Here is a 20,014-nt window from a genome sequence, read left to right as displayed (position 1 = left end):
AGTCTGAGTGTGTGTGTGTGTCTGGGCCTTCAAGTCAGAGGGAGGGTTTCTGAATCCCAACCACCTGCCAGCCCTGGTCTCTCATGGCAGGTGTTAGCCGATTTCTACACGATTCAGACCTCTGATAAGTACAGAGCATATGTGACATTCTTGTCGCCTGCATCTCTTTGTAATAACATTAGAGTAGATGCACTGATGGAGAGATTACCTAAATGTGAGGTACCGTTTGGGGGTTGGGGGGGTGCTCATTGGAATGCTTTGTATTGCAGTCAAATGATTGAAACGGATTTTACACAGAAAGTTAAGATATGTGTTAAACTAAAACCAGGATATGACAGGCTTAAGAACAGGCTAAGAAATGCCAACTAAGAAGTGATAATAAAACCTAGATGCTTCTTTTATTATTGCAGCAGAAATAAAGGACTGCCTGAAGCGCTCTGTTCTACATAGAGCAGAGATTTACTAGTTATGTTATGCTATATTTAGATCACAACTTTCTGCCTTGTGTTTCAATAGCATAGGAAATTACACTGAACGTTAAAGGGTGAGAATTGGCAAGAATTTGGCAGCACTATACGTACATGCATCATAATACATACATATGTCACGATCTGATTTGACCTTATATATCACCATAAATTAACAAAGGCATTACATTGCAATTTGTATAATATTCTTGGTATTTGCTGTGGCTGGTGCACAGCAACAGAATTTTAGACTCTTGGGCGGTGTGCTGCAATCGGGTAGGTGGGGGTTTAAGAGTTATTTAAAAGTAAGACAATGTCAGTATGTTTGGCTGCATTATTTTATTTAATTTTTTACTTCTAAGATCCATTAGGCTGCAAATCAATCCCAATGTTGTTTAATGAAATATTACAATATTTGACAGAATCTTTTCTTTTATACTTTTATTTATTACATAAATGTCTCTGCAGGATCCTCTCCCCAGCCATCTGATCCTGCAGCATATTCTTTTTTTTACCTATGGCAGAATGAGAATAGAAAACTGCTAAAAGCTCCTTATGTGTATACAGGTGTGGCTTATGTGATCTATCTGCCCTAGTTGATATTCACCTACCTTAACACGTTGAAGGCTTGGAGTAGCATGCTGAGGGATTGCCTTCGAGTCAATGAGTCGATGCAATCAACTGGTTTTCTTAGATAGAAAACTCTGAATCAAATTGACTGTATGATCTGGCTGAATCGTAAAGTTCCTTGAGATGAAATGTGTTGTGAATTGGTGCTATATAGATAAACTGAATTGAACTGAATTGAGTACATTAGCTGCCATTGCAGTGTAGCAGGACAGAATTCCCCATTAAGTCATTAATGCTCCTAGTCTGTGAACCAAAATTTCTTCCTCAGGTCGAGTCCTCCTTAAATTTGACTTTCAGATTATGACATTGATGTATGAAATGAGTGTACAAAAAATTCATCCTTCATCTCTTTTTGGTGTAGATATGTGTACCTAAAGGTATAGAGGAGATCTTTTATGAGCACTTTCAGGCGTATACCTGTGGTGAGCTACGGTCATTGAAGCTCACCTTTCTCACCATGGTCGGGGGTCGTAAGAGAAAAAGTGTCTATCAAGTCCAAGAGAAGAAAAGAAAGGCCTCAGGAGAGGCAGATATATGATAGAATGCTTTGTGCAGAGAGCATTATGGGATTTGCTGTCACACCGGACACATGTTCGCACACAGTACGCTGTATGAGCTGTATGAGCAACTTTTAAACTGAGTTTGCACGAGGAGAAATGGGCTCGTGCATGCTCTCACATGCACATTGTTTTTCAAAGTGGAGAGGGCAGGTGTTTTAACAAATTCGTGAAAATCCTCCACAATACCTTTAAGAAAAGGTCTTTTAAACATACAATCTTCTCTACAGATTTTAACGTTTATTTTCTATTTGATATTTTAAACACATGCATAAAATGTAAAGTACTATGAATAGGGGTTCTAATTTCTGAAATCCAAAGACTCAGTGGCGTTACCGTTTATATTTTTCTGAGGCTCCAATAAGATGTGGGAGTCCCTTTGTGCAACAAATGCAAACTAATGTAAATTTTTCTGTCTCTTTCTTTCCACCCAGCGTGCCACTGCAACCTGCATGCCCGTCGCTGCCGCTTCAACATGGAGCTGTACAAGCTGTCCGGCCGCAGGAGTGGCGGGGTCTGTCTCAACTGTCGTCACAACACAGCAGGGCGCCACTGTCACTACTGCAAGGAGGGCTACTACAGGGACATGACCAAGTCCATTTCTCACCGCAGAGCTTGCAAAGGTAACGGATGTTTGGTATTAGCACCTTTGATAACTCACACAATACACTCAATGTACAGCTAAAGGTTCAATCTAAACTGATGACACTGTTGGCTCTTTTTAAAGTGTAACCACGAGGACTTGGAAGAATAAAATGCTACAATATTCTTCATCAATGTTGAGTCTGACGATGTAAGTCTGGTGAAGAATAAAACATGAGTGATTTAGACCTGATCAAAACAGAAACTTGCCTAGACCTAATTTAGACTTAAGCCAGAGCTCATAAGCCTACCAAGGATATATTGCTCATATTTAAACATAGCAGATCTATCTGGTCTGAACCTAGATATTTGAAAACAACCACAGACAGCATGTAAATCATAAAAAACTGCAAAAGCCCAAACAGAAACCATAACTTTATATAAAAATCTACACATATTTCTTAATTTAAGAGGGTAAAATTAACTGACTAGAAGTAAATAAATATTTGGATTCAACTTTTAGATGGAAGCAGCACATTTTATTCTGACTTCTATATCACTAGAGACAAAGTTAAGTCTTTCTCAGTAAAAAAAAAAAGTTCTGTTTATTAGGAATCATAATGTTGAAATAGAACTAGCTACTATACCATCAAATCTCTTTGAATCGTTAATAACATATAGATGAAACAGTGCTTATATTATATAAGAGCAGATAAGGGCAGGACTTTAATCTTTCCATCAATTTATCTTTACCCACTTATCTTAAGAGTTTTAGAGTAGTTAAGATTTGCTATGACTTAAACTTTTCTTATTTATTCTCTTTTACTTTCTTTATCAATATATCTTTAACAATATTTTTTGTATCTCAGGCTAAAAGATAAAGTTGTGAACATCAAGGACAGTTGGAATCTATTGACCAGGCAGAATAAGCTTCTGGCATATTATTGAATGAGATGTGAAATATCATTTTCCAGGAAATATGGCACCCCGAGCTGTCCTTTGCAGAGACCTTGCCCTCAGTGATGGTGCAATTAGAGTTAATATTCAATATAATGTGCAGCATTGGTTTTTTTACATCAGCATAAAGAAAAAGTAGGGTAGGGAGGTTTTGTTCCTTCCTGGAAAGAATTACCAAAATCTTGTGTTGTGCACAAAAAACTTTGTATCATGCATTTTGTAGTAACCTTGATGTAATGCTGCACTCTTAGTGATCAAAAGTGGAATGGGATGTTTTTTAATGTTCTCAAAATAAAACAACAAAAAATATTCTATAAAACAAATATTTCTCCAGGTCAAACAGATCACACAAGCTAAAAGAAATGTAAAGTGACCTAACTGCAATAATGAATTTAAAGCTATTTTTTTTCATATAGCTTAGACTAGTGCTTAGTTTAGAGAAAAGATAAAAACAAACCGCAGAGACTGTTTGGGTAGAAATCTTTAGGACAGAGCAGACCCAGGCGCTCTTCAGCCATGGTGTCAGCGAACTGACCCATGCAATTCCTAAACTATTTGAGGCCCTCCATGAATGCCTCACGAAACAAGCATAACAAACAGGCCAGAGGTGGTTGCCGATCCATTGAGCAGAAACGCCTCGCTAGACGGCATTCTCCTCCGTTCACTCAGCAATTACACACACGTGCGTACTGGAAAAAAAAAAAAAGGAGACAAAACACACACACAGGTGTGGACACACGCGCAAGGTTTGAGGCACAGCTGGCAGGAATTAAAATGTGGGGAGACAAAGCTGAGCTCCTTCTGTGTGGAAGGACCTCTGGGAGTAAAGAAGGCCCTGTGCAAACAAACTGCTGCCAATCAGTCCCTCTTGTTAGAATCTCACCAGCAAAATATCAAAGTGATGCACTGCTTGCCCATGTGTTCAGCCGAAACCAAAAGTAAAACACTATGGATGTTTAATAGTTTGCATAAGTATTGATTCCCTTAAACCTATTTAGACTTTGTGTAATCCAGCCAAGTATTTGATGTGTTTTACCGGCATTATTAACCTCTTACACCCTAAGGGGGTATAAATAAATTTCTGCCTGACAAAAACACACAAAAGTAAATCACTTATAGCCTCAAAGCTATTAGATTTAAGAAGAAACTTTTGGTACGTCTGTAAAGGTAAGATGTCATAGAATGGTTTTCTGGTGTCAGCACCATTGTAGCTTTGACCCTGCCTGAAATATTAGGGACAAAATACAAAATATTTTGCATTTTTTGAACCTCGCCAAAATTTTCTTTGAAATAAACATTGCAAAACACTACCAAAATATTATTTATAGTACAAAAAAGTAGTACAGACTTTCAAGTCTAAATGTTGTGTAAAAATATACAAAATGTGGACTCAATCAGATGAATCATATTTATTTTAGAATGGTATTAGTGAGAAATTTCTTAGGCGGAGAGGCCATTTTGGCACATTTATCCATAAATGTCACCAAACTGTGCCAAATATGTTTTTTACATCAATACTGGGGGTTTGGTAAAATTACGAGGTCACGTAGCAGCTGGACCCGCCGGTGGGTCCGTAGGGTTCAAGGGGTTAATAAATCTTCTTCGTCTTAATCAAGCACGATCTCTAATTAGACTTATGCTCCATTTACACTACCCTTTTAAAACCGTGCTGAGATCAGCCAGAATACGGTAACCGAGATAAATGTTGAGTGTAAATGGTGCTAATATCGAACCAGACCTTGCCAGACACATCGAACCTTGTTAAACTGGTACTAGTTCATCAGTAGGGCTCGGCACGGTTCGGTTTTGGCTCAGTTCTCAAATAGCAAAGAGCTCATCTGCAGACTCCGTCATCTCCTGGCAGTAATCACGACACTTTAGACATTTATAAAAATACTAGTTTCCCTTCCATCCCACATGATATTCAGGGATTATTCTGCTTAGCAGTGTGAGCCTTAACGTCTGTCGTTGTTTCCTTCGCCTGTAAACCCTGATTAGACTATTTGTCATATCCACTTCCCAATAATCTGACTCTGTCAAGTAAATTCATCAAAGGCTGCCTTCTTCATCTGACTCTCAGTGAATGACAAAATTTCACAACGATAACAGAACATAACTTCATGAACTTTACGGGCACCGCCATGGTGGTTTGCTTGTTTACCTCTAGAGAGCAGTAGTACCGTAGATCCCCACTAGGAGGCGGGGAACCATGCTAGTGCGATGTGTAAATGGTTATAAGGAACCGAGCGGCACGGTTATCTGAGCCTAGCTTGGCACGGACCGGTTTTCAGAGGGTGGTGGAAATGGGACTTTAAAAGAGTTTTTTCACCAAAAACTTTAATTCAGTCTGAGTTTCAGCTACTTTTCAAGGAGCGCGGGGAATAAAAGCTTCAGTCTCTACATGTCCAAAACAGGTTTAGAAATATCCCAAAAAACATTGTGGATTAAAAATAGCTAAACTGTTCCATAAAGTCTTTCATAAAAAATGTAAACAATACTGAAGTTTTTTATTAATTAGGTGAACAAAAACAAGGCATAAAACTTTCTTTTAGCTGCCAGTTTTAATGTAATTTAATTTTCAATCTCTTACTTCGCCACATGCATTTGAGCTTTTTGCCGATTTAAACAGCTCTGTACATTGCATTGTTAAGCCACATTAACCGCCAGGCTATGATTGGCTGTTACGGGAGTTTTAGGATGCCAGGCCACTGGCGCCCCTGTCTTTGGTTCACCGCTGGCCGCCGGAACAGCAACGTGATATTTCCTGCAGCACGCCGCAACAGTTTGCTTTGAATTCTGCCTTCATAAGAGAGAAATGAAGCCACGCATAGCAGAAAGCTCAGATACCTTTACCAAAGTTAGAGATCAGAGTCCAGCAGAGCACTATGTTCAGCCATGCTGATGTTTTGCAGGAGCTTGATAGATTATCTGCACTTAGCAGGTTCCCTCTGCCAGCCTAAACATTTCCCCAGTTCTATTTGGGTGTAGTTCCATTTGGAGTTTGGAGGTAAAAGCAGCTTAGTTTAACAAAAAGTTCCCCTCGTTTGATGATGCAGTGATATTCATACATCTCTGTGCAGCCTTTCTCAACAGCTGAAACAGTAACCTGAACATGTTTCCTTATACCTCCCCACCCAGCCCGCTCATTGCTCTGGGATCAAATCCAAACAGTCTGATTGCTGCCTTTCTTCTCAGGTGACAAAAACGGGCCGTCGTGACATCAGTTAAGAACAGCCGTATTTATTGTTCAAATCAGCCGCCCATTTCGTTCTGCTGTTGTTGGACAGGAAATAACAGCATGGTGCCAACAAAGCCGGGAGGAAACCTGCTTTCATTCCCCGTTCCTCCACCACCTATTTCCCCCGCGACGCCTCGCTTCTCAGCAGTTGTACGCTAAGCAGCCATAACCTTTTAAGAAAAAAAAAAAACTAAAAGAAAAAGAGAGGGTATTATACTTCATGCAATGAATACATCTCTAGTGGCAATGTTGAATGGCATATGCTTTATTTCCCAGATTAACAGCTTCGCTCCTCATCAAGGGTAGTTTAAACATGGCTCCTGGAGAATCGCATTGCTTACCTCCCACCCCTTGAGTTTCTCCTTTTTAATTTTTTTTTCAAACCTTTTCCGTCCATAAATTTGGCGGTTAAGCCTCTGGTGAGTCCACAGAGATGAGGGTGATACATGGTTCATTGCACTGGAGTCCCAAAGGCCCTGAACAACCATTCACTTCTTCAGACCTTCCACTGCAGCTTCAAATTAGAAAGTTTTACTTTTTAAACATTTCAATTATCAAAAATAGGGAAAAAAACAGCAAAAATGTTTAGAAGAAAGTGTTTTGTATTGAGAATCTTGGAACACCTGTGCAGTTCCTTGTTGTATTAAATGTTGAAGAAGAAGTTCACAGACTTAATAAGAAATGCAGGTTTTTTTCTACATAAAAGAATTTTACTTACTGTAAAAGGAATCTTTGTTGGTGTGGTGTTTTTTTCCTGATGTGTTTTTACATGGCGTTCTGCACAAAAGGGAGTATGAGAAAACTTCTGGTTCCTTATGGAAGATTGACTGAACTATAAGCTGCAGGCAACCCATGACATCTTACAACTGAACAGCTGCAATGCAAAACAGCACAACCTTGGCTTTTCTGTGAACAGAACCGTAATTATACTACTCTATCCCTATACTACTCAGGGCTCTGTTTGACTAATGCAACCATCAATTATTCTTCATTTCAGCTCAATTATATGGTCACCATTGTTGCAATGAAGCAGGTTTCACTTTGAAATGGAAAGAAAGCCAGTTGTATCTCCACAACTGAACTAAAAAAAAAAAAAAAAAAAAAAAATTAATTACATACATATATTGGAAATGATTTTATTCCCCTTAATTGTAATTTTTTTTTTTTACATTTCACAGATAGAAACAACAGAAGGAAAACGATAAATGCTTTATCAGAATCTTTGCTAAGAAAAGTATGAAAAAGAATGTGTATGTGTTAATTATTTCTATTTATAGTTCTTTATCATGCTTTTTCAGCATTACAAAGTCAAATTTAAGCATACATATGATGAATCATATGTATAAAAATAGTTTTTTATTGCTGTTTTTCTAAGCTGGAGGAAACCCACTTGCCTTCACTTTCATACATTGCTCTAGAGCTGCTGCACCGTGGCATGACTCCACTTCTGCTGTCATACTTGTCTTTTGATAAAAAATAATTTGAGTCTAGGATTAAACTCCTAGACTCTAGAAGATGAAAAACAGATTTTCCTGACTAAGGTATATGCTGGAAAAAGTAGAAACGCTCTGCCTCACATCACTGGTCACTGATCGCAGAAGTTGGGCGTTTGTTTACTGGGCCGATGCAGGTTGGTCAAGGTAGGTGCGCTCTGGAGCGGGATGGTTATCACTCGCATACATAAAACAATGATGACCGCCTGTTTACCAGGACAAGGAGGGGAATTCAAGAGAATTTCTCAGACGTGCTTTGATAAATGGGAATGTCATTCTGGGAATTATTTTGATTAAAAAATATCAGTATAACATTTTTAGAAGCTTAAAAAAGTTAATTACGATGTAGACTATTTATGCTGGTATCTTAAAGGAATTCCAGGTAGCCTTAACATTCGATTTCCCGTGAGTAGTAAACTGAATCCACATTAACATAAATTAATGTCAGTGTAACGTCAGAGTTTTGTTAAAGAGTTTTTGTTAAATGAAACCAAACAGTTTCAGCAAGACCAAAGAAAACGGAAGACAAATCAGGGAGAAAGTTATGGAGGTTTCAATCGGGTTTGAATAAAAAAATTTAGATTTGAAGCTTGGAACTCTGAGGAAGCTGCAGAAATCCACAACTCAGGAGGGAGAATATCTCAGTAGGTCAGCTAGTAATCCTTCATTCTGCAAATTTGATCTCCTAACAAAAAGGGCAACACTGTAAACCCCAACAGGTTCAATGAACTCAAAATATTTGATGAAACTGATTACCTCAAAATATTTAGCTATGTTAAAGAATATTTTAAGTAATTTCTACTTAAAATGAGACTTTTGCTAGTGCTCAAAATCTTTGAGTATAAGGATAAAATTAAAAAGAATAATGTGAGAAAAAGATGTTTTAAGTAATTACTACATTAGTTAGACAAGCTCTTTACACTTAAAATCTTTGGTCAAATAAATAACATTAAAACAAATAATTTCAACAAACAAACATTTTAAGTAATTACTACTCTAAACTAGAAAAGATATTCACACTCATTTATTTTGAGGAAGTTGATGAACTGAAACATAATAATTTCACAAACTAACATTTTAAGTAATCAATACTTAAATGTTTGATAAGTTTAATGAACCTGATCATTTTGAAACTAATGTTAAAACTAACAAAATTGACACTGGACACGGAGTTGATTTTTTAAAGTTATCACCCCTAATAATATCTTCATGTTATCACCATGACTCATTCAGTTTCTCAGACCTAAACATTGTCAATTCAGCCTTTTATATTTTTAAGTTGACTTAACTGTATTTAAACACATTTTATTGCCTGTATATGTTAGCAATTTTTCTAAAATCAAATATATTTTATTTGTATGATTCAAATAAAAAAATATTCAAAAGACAATTTTACTGCAGATTCCATTTATTTATGAATTCCATTAGAATTCAGAACAATGTCCCCAGCAATGGGGTTAATACAGAAAATAAAATAAATAACAACCACATTTTCAATCAAAATGCTGAATAAATACGGTTTTATTTATTCAGCAAATAAAACCGTAAAAGATCTTTTAGTTCCCAGTGACTTTAAGGCAGACCAAAGCATTTCCGTACGAAACTCTGGGACCTCAAGCCAAACACTGAAATGATCAAAAACAAAAACAATAACAAATCTGCAGGTTCTGAAACATCGGCTTCTCTGTATCCACAAAAAACGAAAAATTGGCCAACATAATAGGCCGATCCAAAAATAATAGGCCAACAATAATAGGCCAACATAAATAAAAAAGCGAAAACAAAAAACAAAGACAAAATGGTTGCTTGAGTATCACCATGCTGGTAGTAACAACGACTTCTTTTAAGCAGACTGCTTACTCATCCATCATCAGATCATTTTTAAGGCTAAGCAGTCTCGGAGGTAACCGCTTCAGGTCATCCAAACCCATTACAACTTTCTGAATAAAATTGAATGTATATGTCAATTTTTTGGGATACTGTAGATGTAGTGCATAAATCAAGCCAAAAAGCAAAATGAATGTCTCTGTTAACTGTGCTATATTACATAGCACAATCTCTCCCTCAAGAACTATAGAATGTATTGCAGGACCAAACTTCACAAGGGAGACTGTATCATTCGAGACAGTGAGAACCAGGGGCGTTGCTAGGCACAAAGCTTTACTGGGGCACCGGCCCCCTAGTGCATATGCCCCTCCTTCCATACATAAATACAGACAAGCACACTGCCCCACCCTGATACACTCCTACCAAAATTACCAGTTGAGATATTAATGAGTATAAGAGCATATTTGTTTTAACAAACGAACATTTTCAACATTGCAGCTATAAAAAATAAGACATCACCAACTTTGACAAATAAAAAGTTTCCTTATACATATTCTGAAGTAATCATTAATTCCTAGGTTTCAGAGTTTTAGTTCAGGGGAAAGATTAACTCAACCCGAACTAAGTTTTTCTTTTATTTTTTTTAGCATTAAAGTGTACCTCCTATTTTTCATTTTTGCAAAGCGGTCAATCACTAGACTGTGACTCAGCTTAGAAAGTTCTTCCTTTTCAACTGATAAAATAGCAAGATGATGGAGCCTGTCTTGTCCTATTGTGCACCTCAGCCAAGTGTGGATCCTTCTCAACACACTGAATGACCTTTCACAACTCCAGCTGTTAATTGTGATTGTGAGGGAGATCTGGATGACCTGCGTTAGTGTGGGGAACATGGTGTTATCAAGCAAGTTGAAAACACACTGCATATCCTTGATGACAAGGCTTTCTTTTCAACCAGGAAAAGCTTTCAAACCATTCTGAATTAAATTAAAGTTTTTTTTACTCCAAATTTGTCCTGGGGATAGTGGGACAACTTAACTTGTCTAGGACTATCATGCTTTCCCCCTAAGTCACTAATGTCTCCTTCTTGTTTGTGGAAGCTGGTTGTTGCTCCCTCATCACCTTCATGGTCCTCTCTCTCCTGTCTCTTGCCTGTCAGTCTCGCCTCCTCCTCCCTTTCCTACTCCAGCACCTTCATTCTCATTCTCTACAGCAAACATTAAAAAACGTAAATTTATTATTATGCAAATATCTATCATATTGCTTATAACGTTCCTAATGTAACTAGTTAGCTTAAATCACTAATTCATCACAGGACCTTACCTCCCTCTCTCTCATCTTGTGTTACTGCTTCCCTGTCTCTGCTTCGTGTGAGGAATTTCCTGATATCCATCTTAGAGATGTCCCGATCCAGGTTTTTGCACTTCCGATCCGATACCGATATTGTTTTTGGACTTCCGATCCGATACCGATACTGGCCGATACCAGCCTATCCAAGCATGTATTTAAGTTTAAGTTAAAGTATTTAGCCTTAGTTGTAAGACTCATGTTGAAAAGGGTTTTAGTACTCTTGATAACATCTAGCCAGCTAAATTAGGTGAGATTGAATAAAACACAATGCTTGGTAACAACAAACTTATCTGTTTATTAAGAAATAAACACGAACTGGACAAAATTATGAATAGCAATCTGAAATTGCACAGTGAACAGTAAAACCGTAAACAGTTAAAGGTGCAAGTATTACTGTAAGTTTTAACAAAAATGCAAAACAGGGGAACACTGGCGCAAAATAGATGAATGGATTGTTTCAATCGGCGAAACTGGAAAATACGAACCAGATTTTTTTTTTAAAACTGGATCGGCAGTCTGGATCGGCATTTTACATGCTTTGCCGATACGCATTTTTTTGCCAATATCGGCGTCCCGATCCGATACGTGGATCGGATCGGGACAAGCCTAATCCATCTACAAACCAATGCAGTGATTTTCAGTTAGTAGCCTATAACTCATGTGGTTTCACTGGGAAAATAATAAAATTGACAGGTAAGAAACGTTACCAGAACTAAAAATGCATCGCGGCCGCACAGTGTCCCATCCAAAACAGTTGAGAGCAGCGCGTTAATTTACCTGCAGTTCATGCAGTGACATGCGCTGACGTGGGGGCGCTATTACATCCTCAATTTGGAGTTAACAACACACTTGCTGCGCATTTGAGTAGAAATATACATCTCCTCCCGTTGGAATTATCTAAATTGATGCATTAAAAAAATGTATCACTGTTGCAAATATTCATGAGATTTATACTGGGGCACGTGCCCCAGTAAATGGGGTCTGGCGACGCCGATGGTGAGAACAGCTACAGTTGTATCCGAGAGGTCTGGCAGGTCAATGTCTTCTGCCTAAAGAACATGACAGTAATTAGTTAATGAGTAGAGCAGTCAATGAAAAACACTACATGTGTATTTAATATGAAATACCAGTGAATGAAAAGTTCAGGTAAAATTCCCAAATATGACATTCTTGGAGAATTACTGTAGTACAGTATGATTTAATAGCTTTTCTGGTGGCTAGGAAGAGGGTTGTGGTTGTTGTCTTTTGGCAGTAACAGAGGGTTAAATAGAAAAAAAATATATTTATAGAGATACACAAACTAAGAAAAAGAAAGAGTAAAAGAGTACACACAGTTGAATCTAGGGCTGCAACTAACGATTATTTTAAAAATCGATGAATCGGACGATTATTTTTTCGATTAATCAATGAATCGGACAAAAAATATTTTTTATATTAACCTCTTTATTCCAAAATAAACATTTTAGACAGAACAAACAAGCACACAAGTACAGGTTGCTCATTAACTGTACTGGTGCAATATGAAAAATAAATGTTTGTGTTAAAACTACGCAAACTTACATGAGAAATGTAGCTGTACATCCACAAAATATAGGCTACTTCGTTTCATAAAGCGCAAAAAAAGACAGGCATTTTTGTTTTTAAAAGCCCCTAAGGGGTTCAAACAATAGGCCCCCCCATTTCAACAAATGAGTTTTTTTAGACTAGAAGAGTTCTGCCTTTTAAGACAGGAAAGTATAGCAGTTAAAGTTGCTGCTTGAGAAAATACTAAACCATAGAGATAAAAATAGCCCTGTGATTCAAATTATAAATTGTATTTGGAATAAAAATGAGAGAACTAGGGGCGCTAAAAAACACATCCTCCAAAGACAGATATTTACATGTGAATGTGGCATATAATTAATTGACATATTACTGATCTTGCTGGATTTTATTCTGCTTTACTTCCATAAATTGCAGGATCTTCTTTACTTTATCTTTGCCAGAAGATTTAAACTTTAAAAGCCTTGCCCTCATAATTTGCAAGTTAATTTATTTATAAAGGCTATTTTAATTATTGTGATCAATTTGCGCCGTCAATCCCGGCGCATGCGCGCTTCATTTGCAGTCTGGACGCTGAGGGTAAACATCCTGCGGCTCTGACTGCAGCGCTGAGAGGAACTCCTGTGGGAGAACGGGGTTGAGATGGGGGAGGCGCCTCACGGCAGAGTAGGAACGATACATGCTTTCACGTAAGAGTCTCCAAAAGCCGCCAGTGACACCGTAAAAAGTTGCCAGATTTGTCACTATTCGCTTTTTTTTTTTTTTTATAGTCGCTGGAGGGGTCTGAAAAGTCGCTAAATATAGCGACAAAGTCGCTGAGTTGGCAACACTGCGCACCTACAGCGCTGGCTCGCTCTGCCGTAATTTTTTTTTCTTCCCCCGTTTCAGTCAAGTGGCAGTGATGACGGCGGCAGTGGATGACGCATTAATCGCGCGACACAACTAATCGATGATGAAATTCTTTGCCAACGCTTTTAAAAGTCGATTTTTATTGATTTTATCGATTCGTTGTTGCAGCCCTAGTTGAATCATAAACTTACATTCCAGGTCTTAAAAAATCCAGCAGCATCTTCACGCAGGAAGATGGGAAGTGCCTGCAGAGCAATTGTGCGTCTGCTGTTAACATTAACGTCTTCCTAGAAGAAAGAGGGATTGTGGGTAATGGGAAGACAGAATTGCAGAATAAGCAGAATATTAATCATATGCATATATTAAATAATACTATAGTACAAATTGTCATGAGGTAGGAAATGTTACATACAAGGAGATCATAGGTCCTGAAGATGTTTCTTAGCAATTCAGAAGTTTTGCCAGTGCGGGCCGCTTTCTCACGGTACATCGTCATTAGCCATGGCATGTACTTATCAAATGCAGAATAAAATGTACTCTTTAAATTCATATTTGTTATTCGATGGAATTCTGCACAAATCTGAAAATGCAAAAAGAAAATTGGTCACAATGACATTAAGTTATATATTGCTGCAGCATGGCATCACTACCCATAGGTCAAATTATGCTAAAATCGTTGCACTTCCTCACAACTGGGTGTGTGTGTTAGACCACTTCCTGAGAAGTGACTACACTGCTAAATATTATTGGCTGTAGAGCATGTCCGATTTTGATAACGGAAAATGCTACAGGTATCTTTAGTGAGGATAAGTCTGTTTCTTTAAAGCAACATTAAAGCACTTTTATTTGTTTATCCAACACCTACTTTGCAAATAACAATGTCCACAGATAGGGTAGAGTATGTTGCATGATTTTATGAAAGTATGATGTATTGCGACATCGAAGCAAATAATCAAATGAGTAGTTTCTTACGTCTGATGAGTGCCACTAAGATATTCTCATTAGAGAGCAGTAGCCAAACTTAGATATTGTATTTTCATGGCCTAGTTTACCAGACAGGATTTTTACATAAATCTGTTTTAAGGCTTATTTGCACAGATAAGATTTTTTAGGTATGGAGGAACAGCTCTACCGTATATAAAATAAATACATAAATAAATACATGCTTAATAAATAAATAAGCATTCAATTAATTACCCCCCAAAATACTATGAATAAATATGTAGGTAGAAATACAGTGAGACATAAATGTATATATATTAATTAGCTTCTTTATTTTTTCACCTTTTTGTAAACAGTTTTATTTGTTACTTGAATCGACTGTTTAATTGAGGTCTGAAGAAGTTTTCTCTAAGGGAGACCCCAAAGAAATAAGATGCCTTTTGTAGGGTTTTGTTTTCCCTAGAGATGTCCATTGAATGCAAACTCATAGCCATGTCTCCATGTGTAGAACACTACACAGTACCTTTCATTTGGTACTAATAACAGCAGATTGTTTATTTTTTTGTCTACTAGTAAATACTTTAGTTTTTTTTAACTATGCTGATCATAAAACAATTTTTACACTGTGTTATATCATTGGCTGATCTTTAATAAATATTTTAACCAGTGTATCACTCATTTTGAATTGATATTAGGTTGGTAAAACGTTAAATAGCTTCTGATGTAGTTAAGCTACTTTTAACACATTAGTGTAACTTAGCTTGCTATAATTCTTTAGGTAGTAGCTTTGGTGTAGTGAAGCTTAATTTATTGTTGAGTAACTGATAGCTTAGCTCACTACACTGGACAAGTAGCTTGCCCAACACTGCCTATCAGAATCAGACATTAACATTGATCATGCTAAGCTAGGCTATTGTCGGCAAGTTTGGATACAGCTTGGCTGCCTATCATAGGCTCAAGTTATGAAACATTGCTTCGGCGTCTGGCTGGCTATAACTTTCGCGGCCAAAGTAGTAGGCTTAACAGCAGAAACGGACGATAAAAGATATTTGGTAGTGCTAAAACCATACGGTTTGTCTGTCCTGTTTTCCACTAAAGTAGCGCAAAAGGCTAGCTGGCTCACAGCTGAGACAACGAACTTTAGTTAACTCGCAAAAACAGCTGAGGTCTGCCCGCTGGAAGACGACAAACAAATAAATAAACAAAGTAGCCTACAAGCGCGTTCTTACCTTTTGTGCAGAGTCAGATGCTTTGCAGGCTGATGTTGTTGATGATCTCCTAAATGTTGTTGCCTGCCTACATCTGAGTGCAAAGCAGTCCTTGCAAACAACTAGTCGTACATGTCAAATTGTAACAGATTACATTCACCACAATCGATCATAGACTAGTTCTATGGAACCCCGAATAATTCATAATTAAATAAATTAAAAAGTTTATAAAATAAATACCATTTTGATAAATAACACACAAATATATTAAAGAATAAAAATATATATTTCATAATAACATTACCTTGTTTTTATTTCATGACCATATTATATATTTGTTTGTTATTTATCAAAATTGTATTTATTTCATAATTTTTTATTTATTCATTTAATTATTAATCATTCAGGGTTCCATATAGTTCATCCACCATTCATTTGGGATATCCGATTTTTTGTATTTTTTTATATTGGTTTGTTAGGTTAATTGCCATGTTGATATGAACCTATCGAATGAACTGGCACGTCATTATTACGTCAGACGTAAATTCAATCCACTTTTGAAAGGAATGAGTTTGGGGGTCAGTTCTACTCATATACTGAGAGTTAAACTTGTCAAAATAATCAATAACTGGGTAACCAGTTGAGTGAACTTAAAACATTTGTGGTGCCTGAACAATATTGCAGCTTTGAGTACAGCTCTGCAATTGTATTGAGTTTATAGCACTGTTGGGGAATACAGTGAAGAAGAAAACCAATACATATGTTAAGCGACAAGTCTTGTTTGCAGTTTGTTACATAGCAAATAATTCTCTACTCAATTATATTAAATTCAGTTTATTTATATAGCGGCAATTCACAACATATGTCATCTCAAGGCACTTTACAGTTCACCAGATCATTAATCAGATGAAACCAAAGCATTAAATCTGTCAACATCCAAAGTGGCAAAACATTTACACTGCATAACGAAGCATGGTGAGGGTAGCATTATGCTGTAGGGTTTTATTTTTTTACCTTTTGTAGAATTGGTGCTTATAGTTGATGGGAAGCTGGGATGAAACTTTATTTGGGCTAATCAAAGTCCTGAGTGAAATCTAACTGAGATTTTTGTCAGTTCTTGATAACTGATATTTACTGACATTCTCCATTTAGTCCATCAGAGAGCTGAGAAGATTGGGACCAATGTTTAAGCCAACATTTACTTTCAGTGCGATTACTTTTACAGGGTACTCTTTTCTCTAGTTTAGAGACTAAATCCTGCAAAAAGGATAATTTTCTTTTAAAAAGAAAGGAAATTGGCAGATGGAACTCTGAACTTTTCAGTTTGCTTTCATTTCCAAAAAATTTACTTGTGCAAATATTTTACACACACCTTAAAACGGTGCCTTTAAGGCTCGAAAAAGAGTCTAACAAATAACTGGTAGAGAATATGAGACATGCATCATCCTTTGGCTGATCTTGTACTGTAGGCCATTTTTTTCCCTTATACTGTGTCTCTTTAGGGATCACTTTTGCATTTAATTTGCGTAGTGAAAGAGCAGGCATCTTAGAAAACAAAAACTGAAAGACCTTCAGAAAGTGAGAAATAACTCCCAGAGAGACAGTATCCTTATAGATGAAGAGTGATGCACATTTATCAGGATTAAAAAGACAAAAAAATTCATCATGATAACACATTTCTTTATTTGATTCTCATGTGCTCTTGTGCAATTTCTAGACTTATACTGGAATAAACTTTTTTTTCTGTGAAAGAAAATAAAATTGACACTCAAAACATGTTGCTGGAATTCCAACCATGACAAACAAGCGAAGCAGCCTGACGTTCCCACAGAAAGATTTAAACCGAATCTCATTACATTAATGGAGACATTCCAGCTCAAAGCACCTCCAGCATCAACCGGACCACTTCAAGCCCGCGTTTTGAGATGACTCGGCTGGTACTTATAATACATGCGGGACTAATAGTGAGGCTGGGCTCCAACTTCAAACACAGGCTTTATAGTAAAACGTTGGCAGGAATCTTACACACACTCATACATACACATAACCCTACAACAAATTTCTCACATTTAATGTGCGATCCTCCCAACTAACAGCCTAAACAGACTTTGAAGTGCGTTCCACTTGTCCATTAATGGGAAACATTATTCAGGCAGTGTTTGCAGGCAGCTCCAAGCCAAAAAGCTTTACCCTGGAAACTCAATCTAAAAGGCAGACAGCTTGATCACAATGACGCAGAGGACACAGAACAGCTCCCACACTCCTGATCATACACACACCCACATGCAGTTAGCATGGAAAGTGAAAAAAAAACAACATAATTTATTGACTTATTTACTCCTCTGCGTGCCTTAAGAAGCAAAGCCTAATGAAGAATCTTAGTCATGATGGGTGGAGCAGAGCAGTCTAATTGGGTTGAGGTTATATGCTGGTGCGAAGCACATTTCCACATCTGGGATTGTCTTGAAGGAAAGCCCGGCTGGAGTCAATGATCTCCTGAAAACATTTATTGTTATGATTAGAAGTAATTAGACTGAACAGTGAACAGGGTTGGCATATCAAAGTCATTTGGAAGCAAATGTTTTTGTTTTTTTTAAAGCCATTTATGTAGTTTTTTTTTTTGTCTTTCAAGTCAATGGTTATTTTCTTGTGTACCGTCTTTCATGACGAACCTCTAACTTTCTTTTCTGTTTTCTCTAGCATGCGACTGCCATCCTGTCGGAGCAGCAGGGAAGACATGCAACCAGACCACGGGCCAGTGTCCCTGCAAGGATGGAGTGACAGGGATCACCTGCAATCGTTGTGCCAAGGGTTACCAGCAGAGCCGCTCCCCCATTGCTCCTTGCATAAGTAAGATATTGGCCTCTTTCACAGACAGATACACATTAATATGTTGGTTTGTCTTGACAATCAGGACCTCGACCTTTGCTGAAACAGGGATTATCCTCCAGCAGGCCTTAATACAATCATTTATAGTGCTTCTTGTTTTATTTGTTTTCTCTTTTGTTAAATATATAAATCATTCATGCAAAAAAACATTTTTGGACAGTAGAAATCTGAAACATTTCGCATGCTTTCCTATCCAGCCCCTTTACTCATATACATCTATATAAAATGCAGTGGCCTCCATTTCCTACAGAAATCCCCTAATTAGTAAATATAGTTAATTTTTGTGTAATTCGATATCACTTTGAATTCCGCTGTCCTATGAAGATCTTTCAGGTTTATTAGAGAACATAAAATCATAAAAGTCATGAAGAACTGCCTAAACAAGTGGTTCTAAAAGTGGAGGGCAAGTGACCCATTTTAAGAGGGTTTTTTTTAAGTAAAGTAAGCAGTAACATTATGTTATTTCTCTGGTTTGTTATTTAAAGCATATTGGAGTTAATTTTATTGCCAAATGTAATTTACTCACTTTAACTTTTTTACAGTCTGTTTAAAAGCAACCATTTAAAGGAAACTGGGAGGGAAAAGGGAGAGAGTATGGTAAAATGGTGCAAAATAGTTGGTACTATGAATATCTCCCATCAAGGAACTACGTTAAACAGAAATCCAGAGCTGAAGTTAAATGATTTAAATTGTAGCACATTTATATGTTAGAATGGCCTAGTCAAAGTTCAGATGTAAATTTAACTGAGAAACTGTGGCGAGACATTAAAAGCTGTCTGTCCACATGTGCCCTCCATCCAATTAAACACAATCTGAGTTACTTTATATGAAAGAATAGTTAAAGGATTTCTTGATGAGTATTTGTACAAAAACTGGTAGAGACATAACCTTAAATCCTCACAATGCAGGACACACGTTAGCTACGTTTCCTTGTCCTTCCACTTTACATTTATTCATTAAATAATGTGAGCCTGTCATATTAAAAATAACACTTTGGTTGCAACAATACTTAAAAAACGATTGCACAAAGTCAAAGCTATAATAGATTACAGAATTCAATAAAATGTGCTTGTTATCAAAGTAACCATGACAACTTATTATTGTGTCCTAGTGCCATTATTTTGAAAAGATATTTAGCCGTTAGAACATGAGTCTGGATAAACAGATCGTTACGACTCGACTAACAGACCTTTGTTTGCCTTCAGCCCAGCTAACAGTGCCTCTCACAATAAATCTCCTTAACCAGTCCGAGGGAATGATGGCTGATATGTTTATTGGCTGTATCTGCAGCCTGCAGTTTCCAGACCCGCTGCAATAAACTCCATCGCCACCCAGGAGCAGAGATAGGCCACAAGAACCTGCTTTAGCTGGGAGCATCAAGTAGCTGGCTGGCATGAACAGATAAGATAACCCATGTCAGGGAGGACGCGGATGTGTTAGCTTTTGTTCACTGTGCAACCAAGGTTGACAATCCTGATAGAGCCAA

The 20,014-nt window shown here is 37.3% G+C and overlaps 1 protein-coding gene across 1 annotated transcript in view; it reads left to right on the top strand.

Moving 5' to 3' along the window:
- Nucleotides 1–20,014, top strand: part of ntn1b (netrin 1b) — an 80,111-nt gene that overhangs the window by 37,905 nt on the left and 22,192 nt on the right. The window contains exons 3-4 of the mRNA XM_038268210.1: nucleotides 2,089–2,277; nucleotides 18,340–18,489. Coding sequence (XP_038124138.1) covers nucleotides 2,089–2,277; nucleotides 18,340–18,489 — 339 coding nt within the window. The remainder of the gene's footprint in view (nucleotides 1–2,088; nucleotides 2,278–18,339; nucleotides 18,490–20,014) is intronic.

Source organism: Cyprinodon tularosa, unplaced genomic scaffold, assembly GCF_016077235.1.
Source record: "Cyprinodon tularosa strain WSP-4 unplaced genomic scaffold, ASM1607723v1 ctg699, whole genome shotgun sequence".
Lineage (NCBI taxonomy): Eukaryota > Metazoa > Chordata > Actinopteri > Cyprinodontiformes > Cyprinodontidae > Cyprinodon > Cyprinodon tularosa.
Note: the sequence above shows the minus strand (reverse complement) of the source record. Positions and strands in the feature narration are given on the sequence as shown.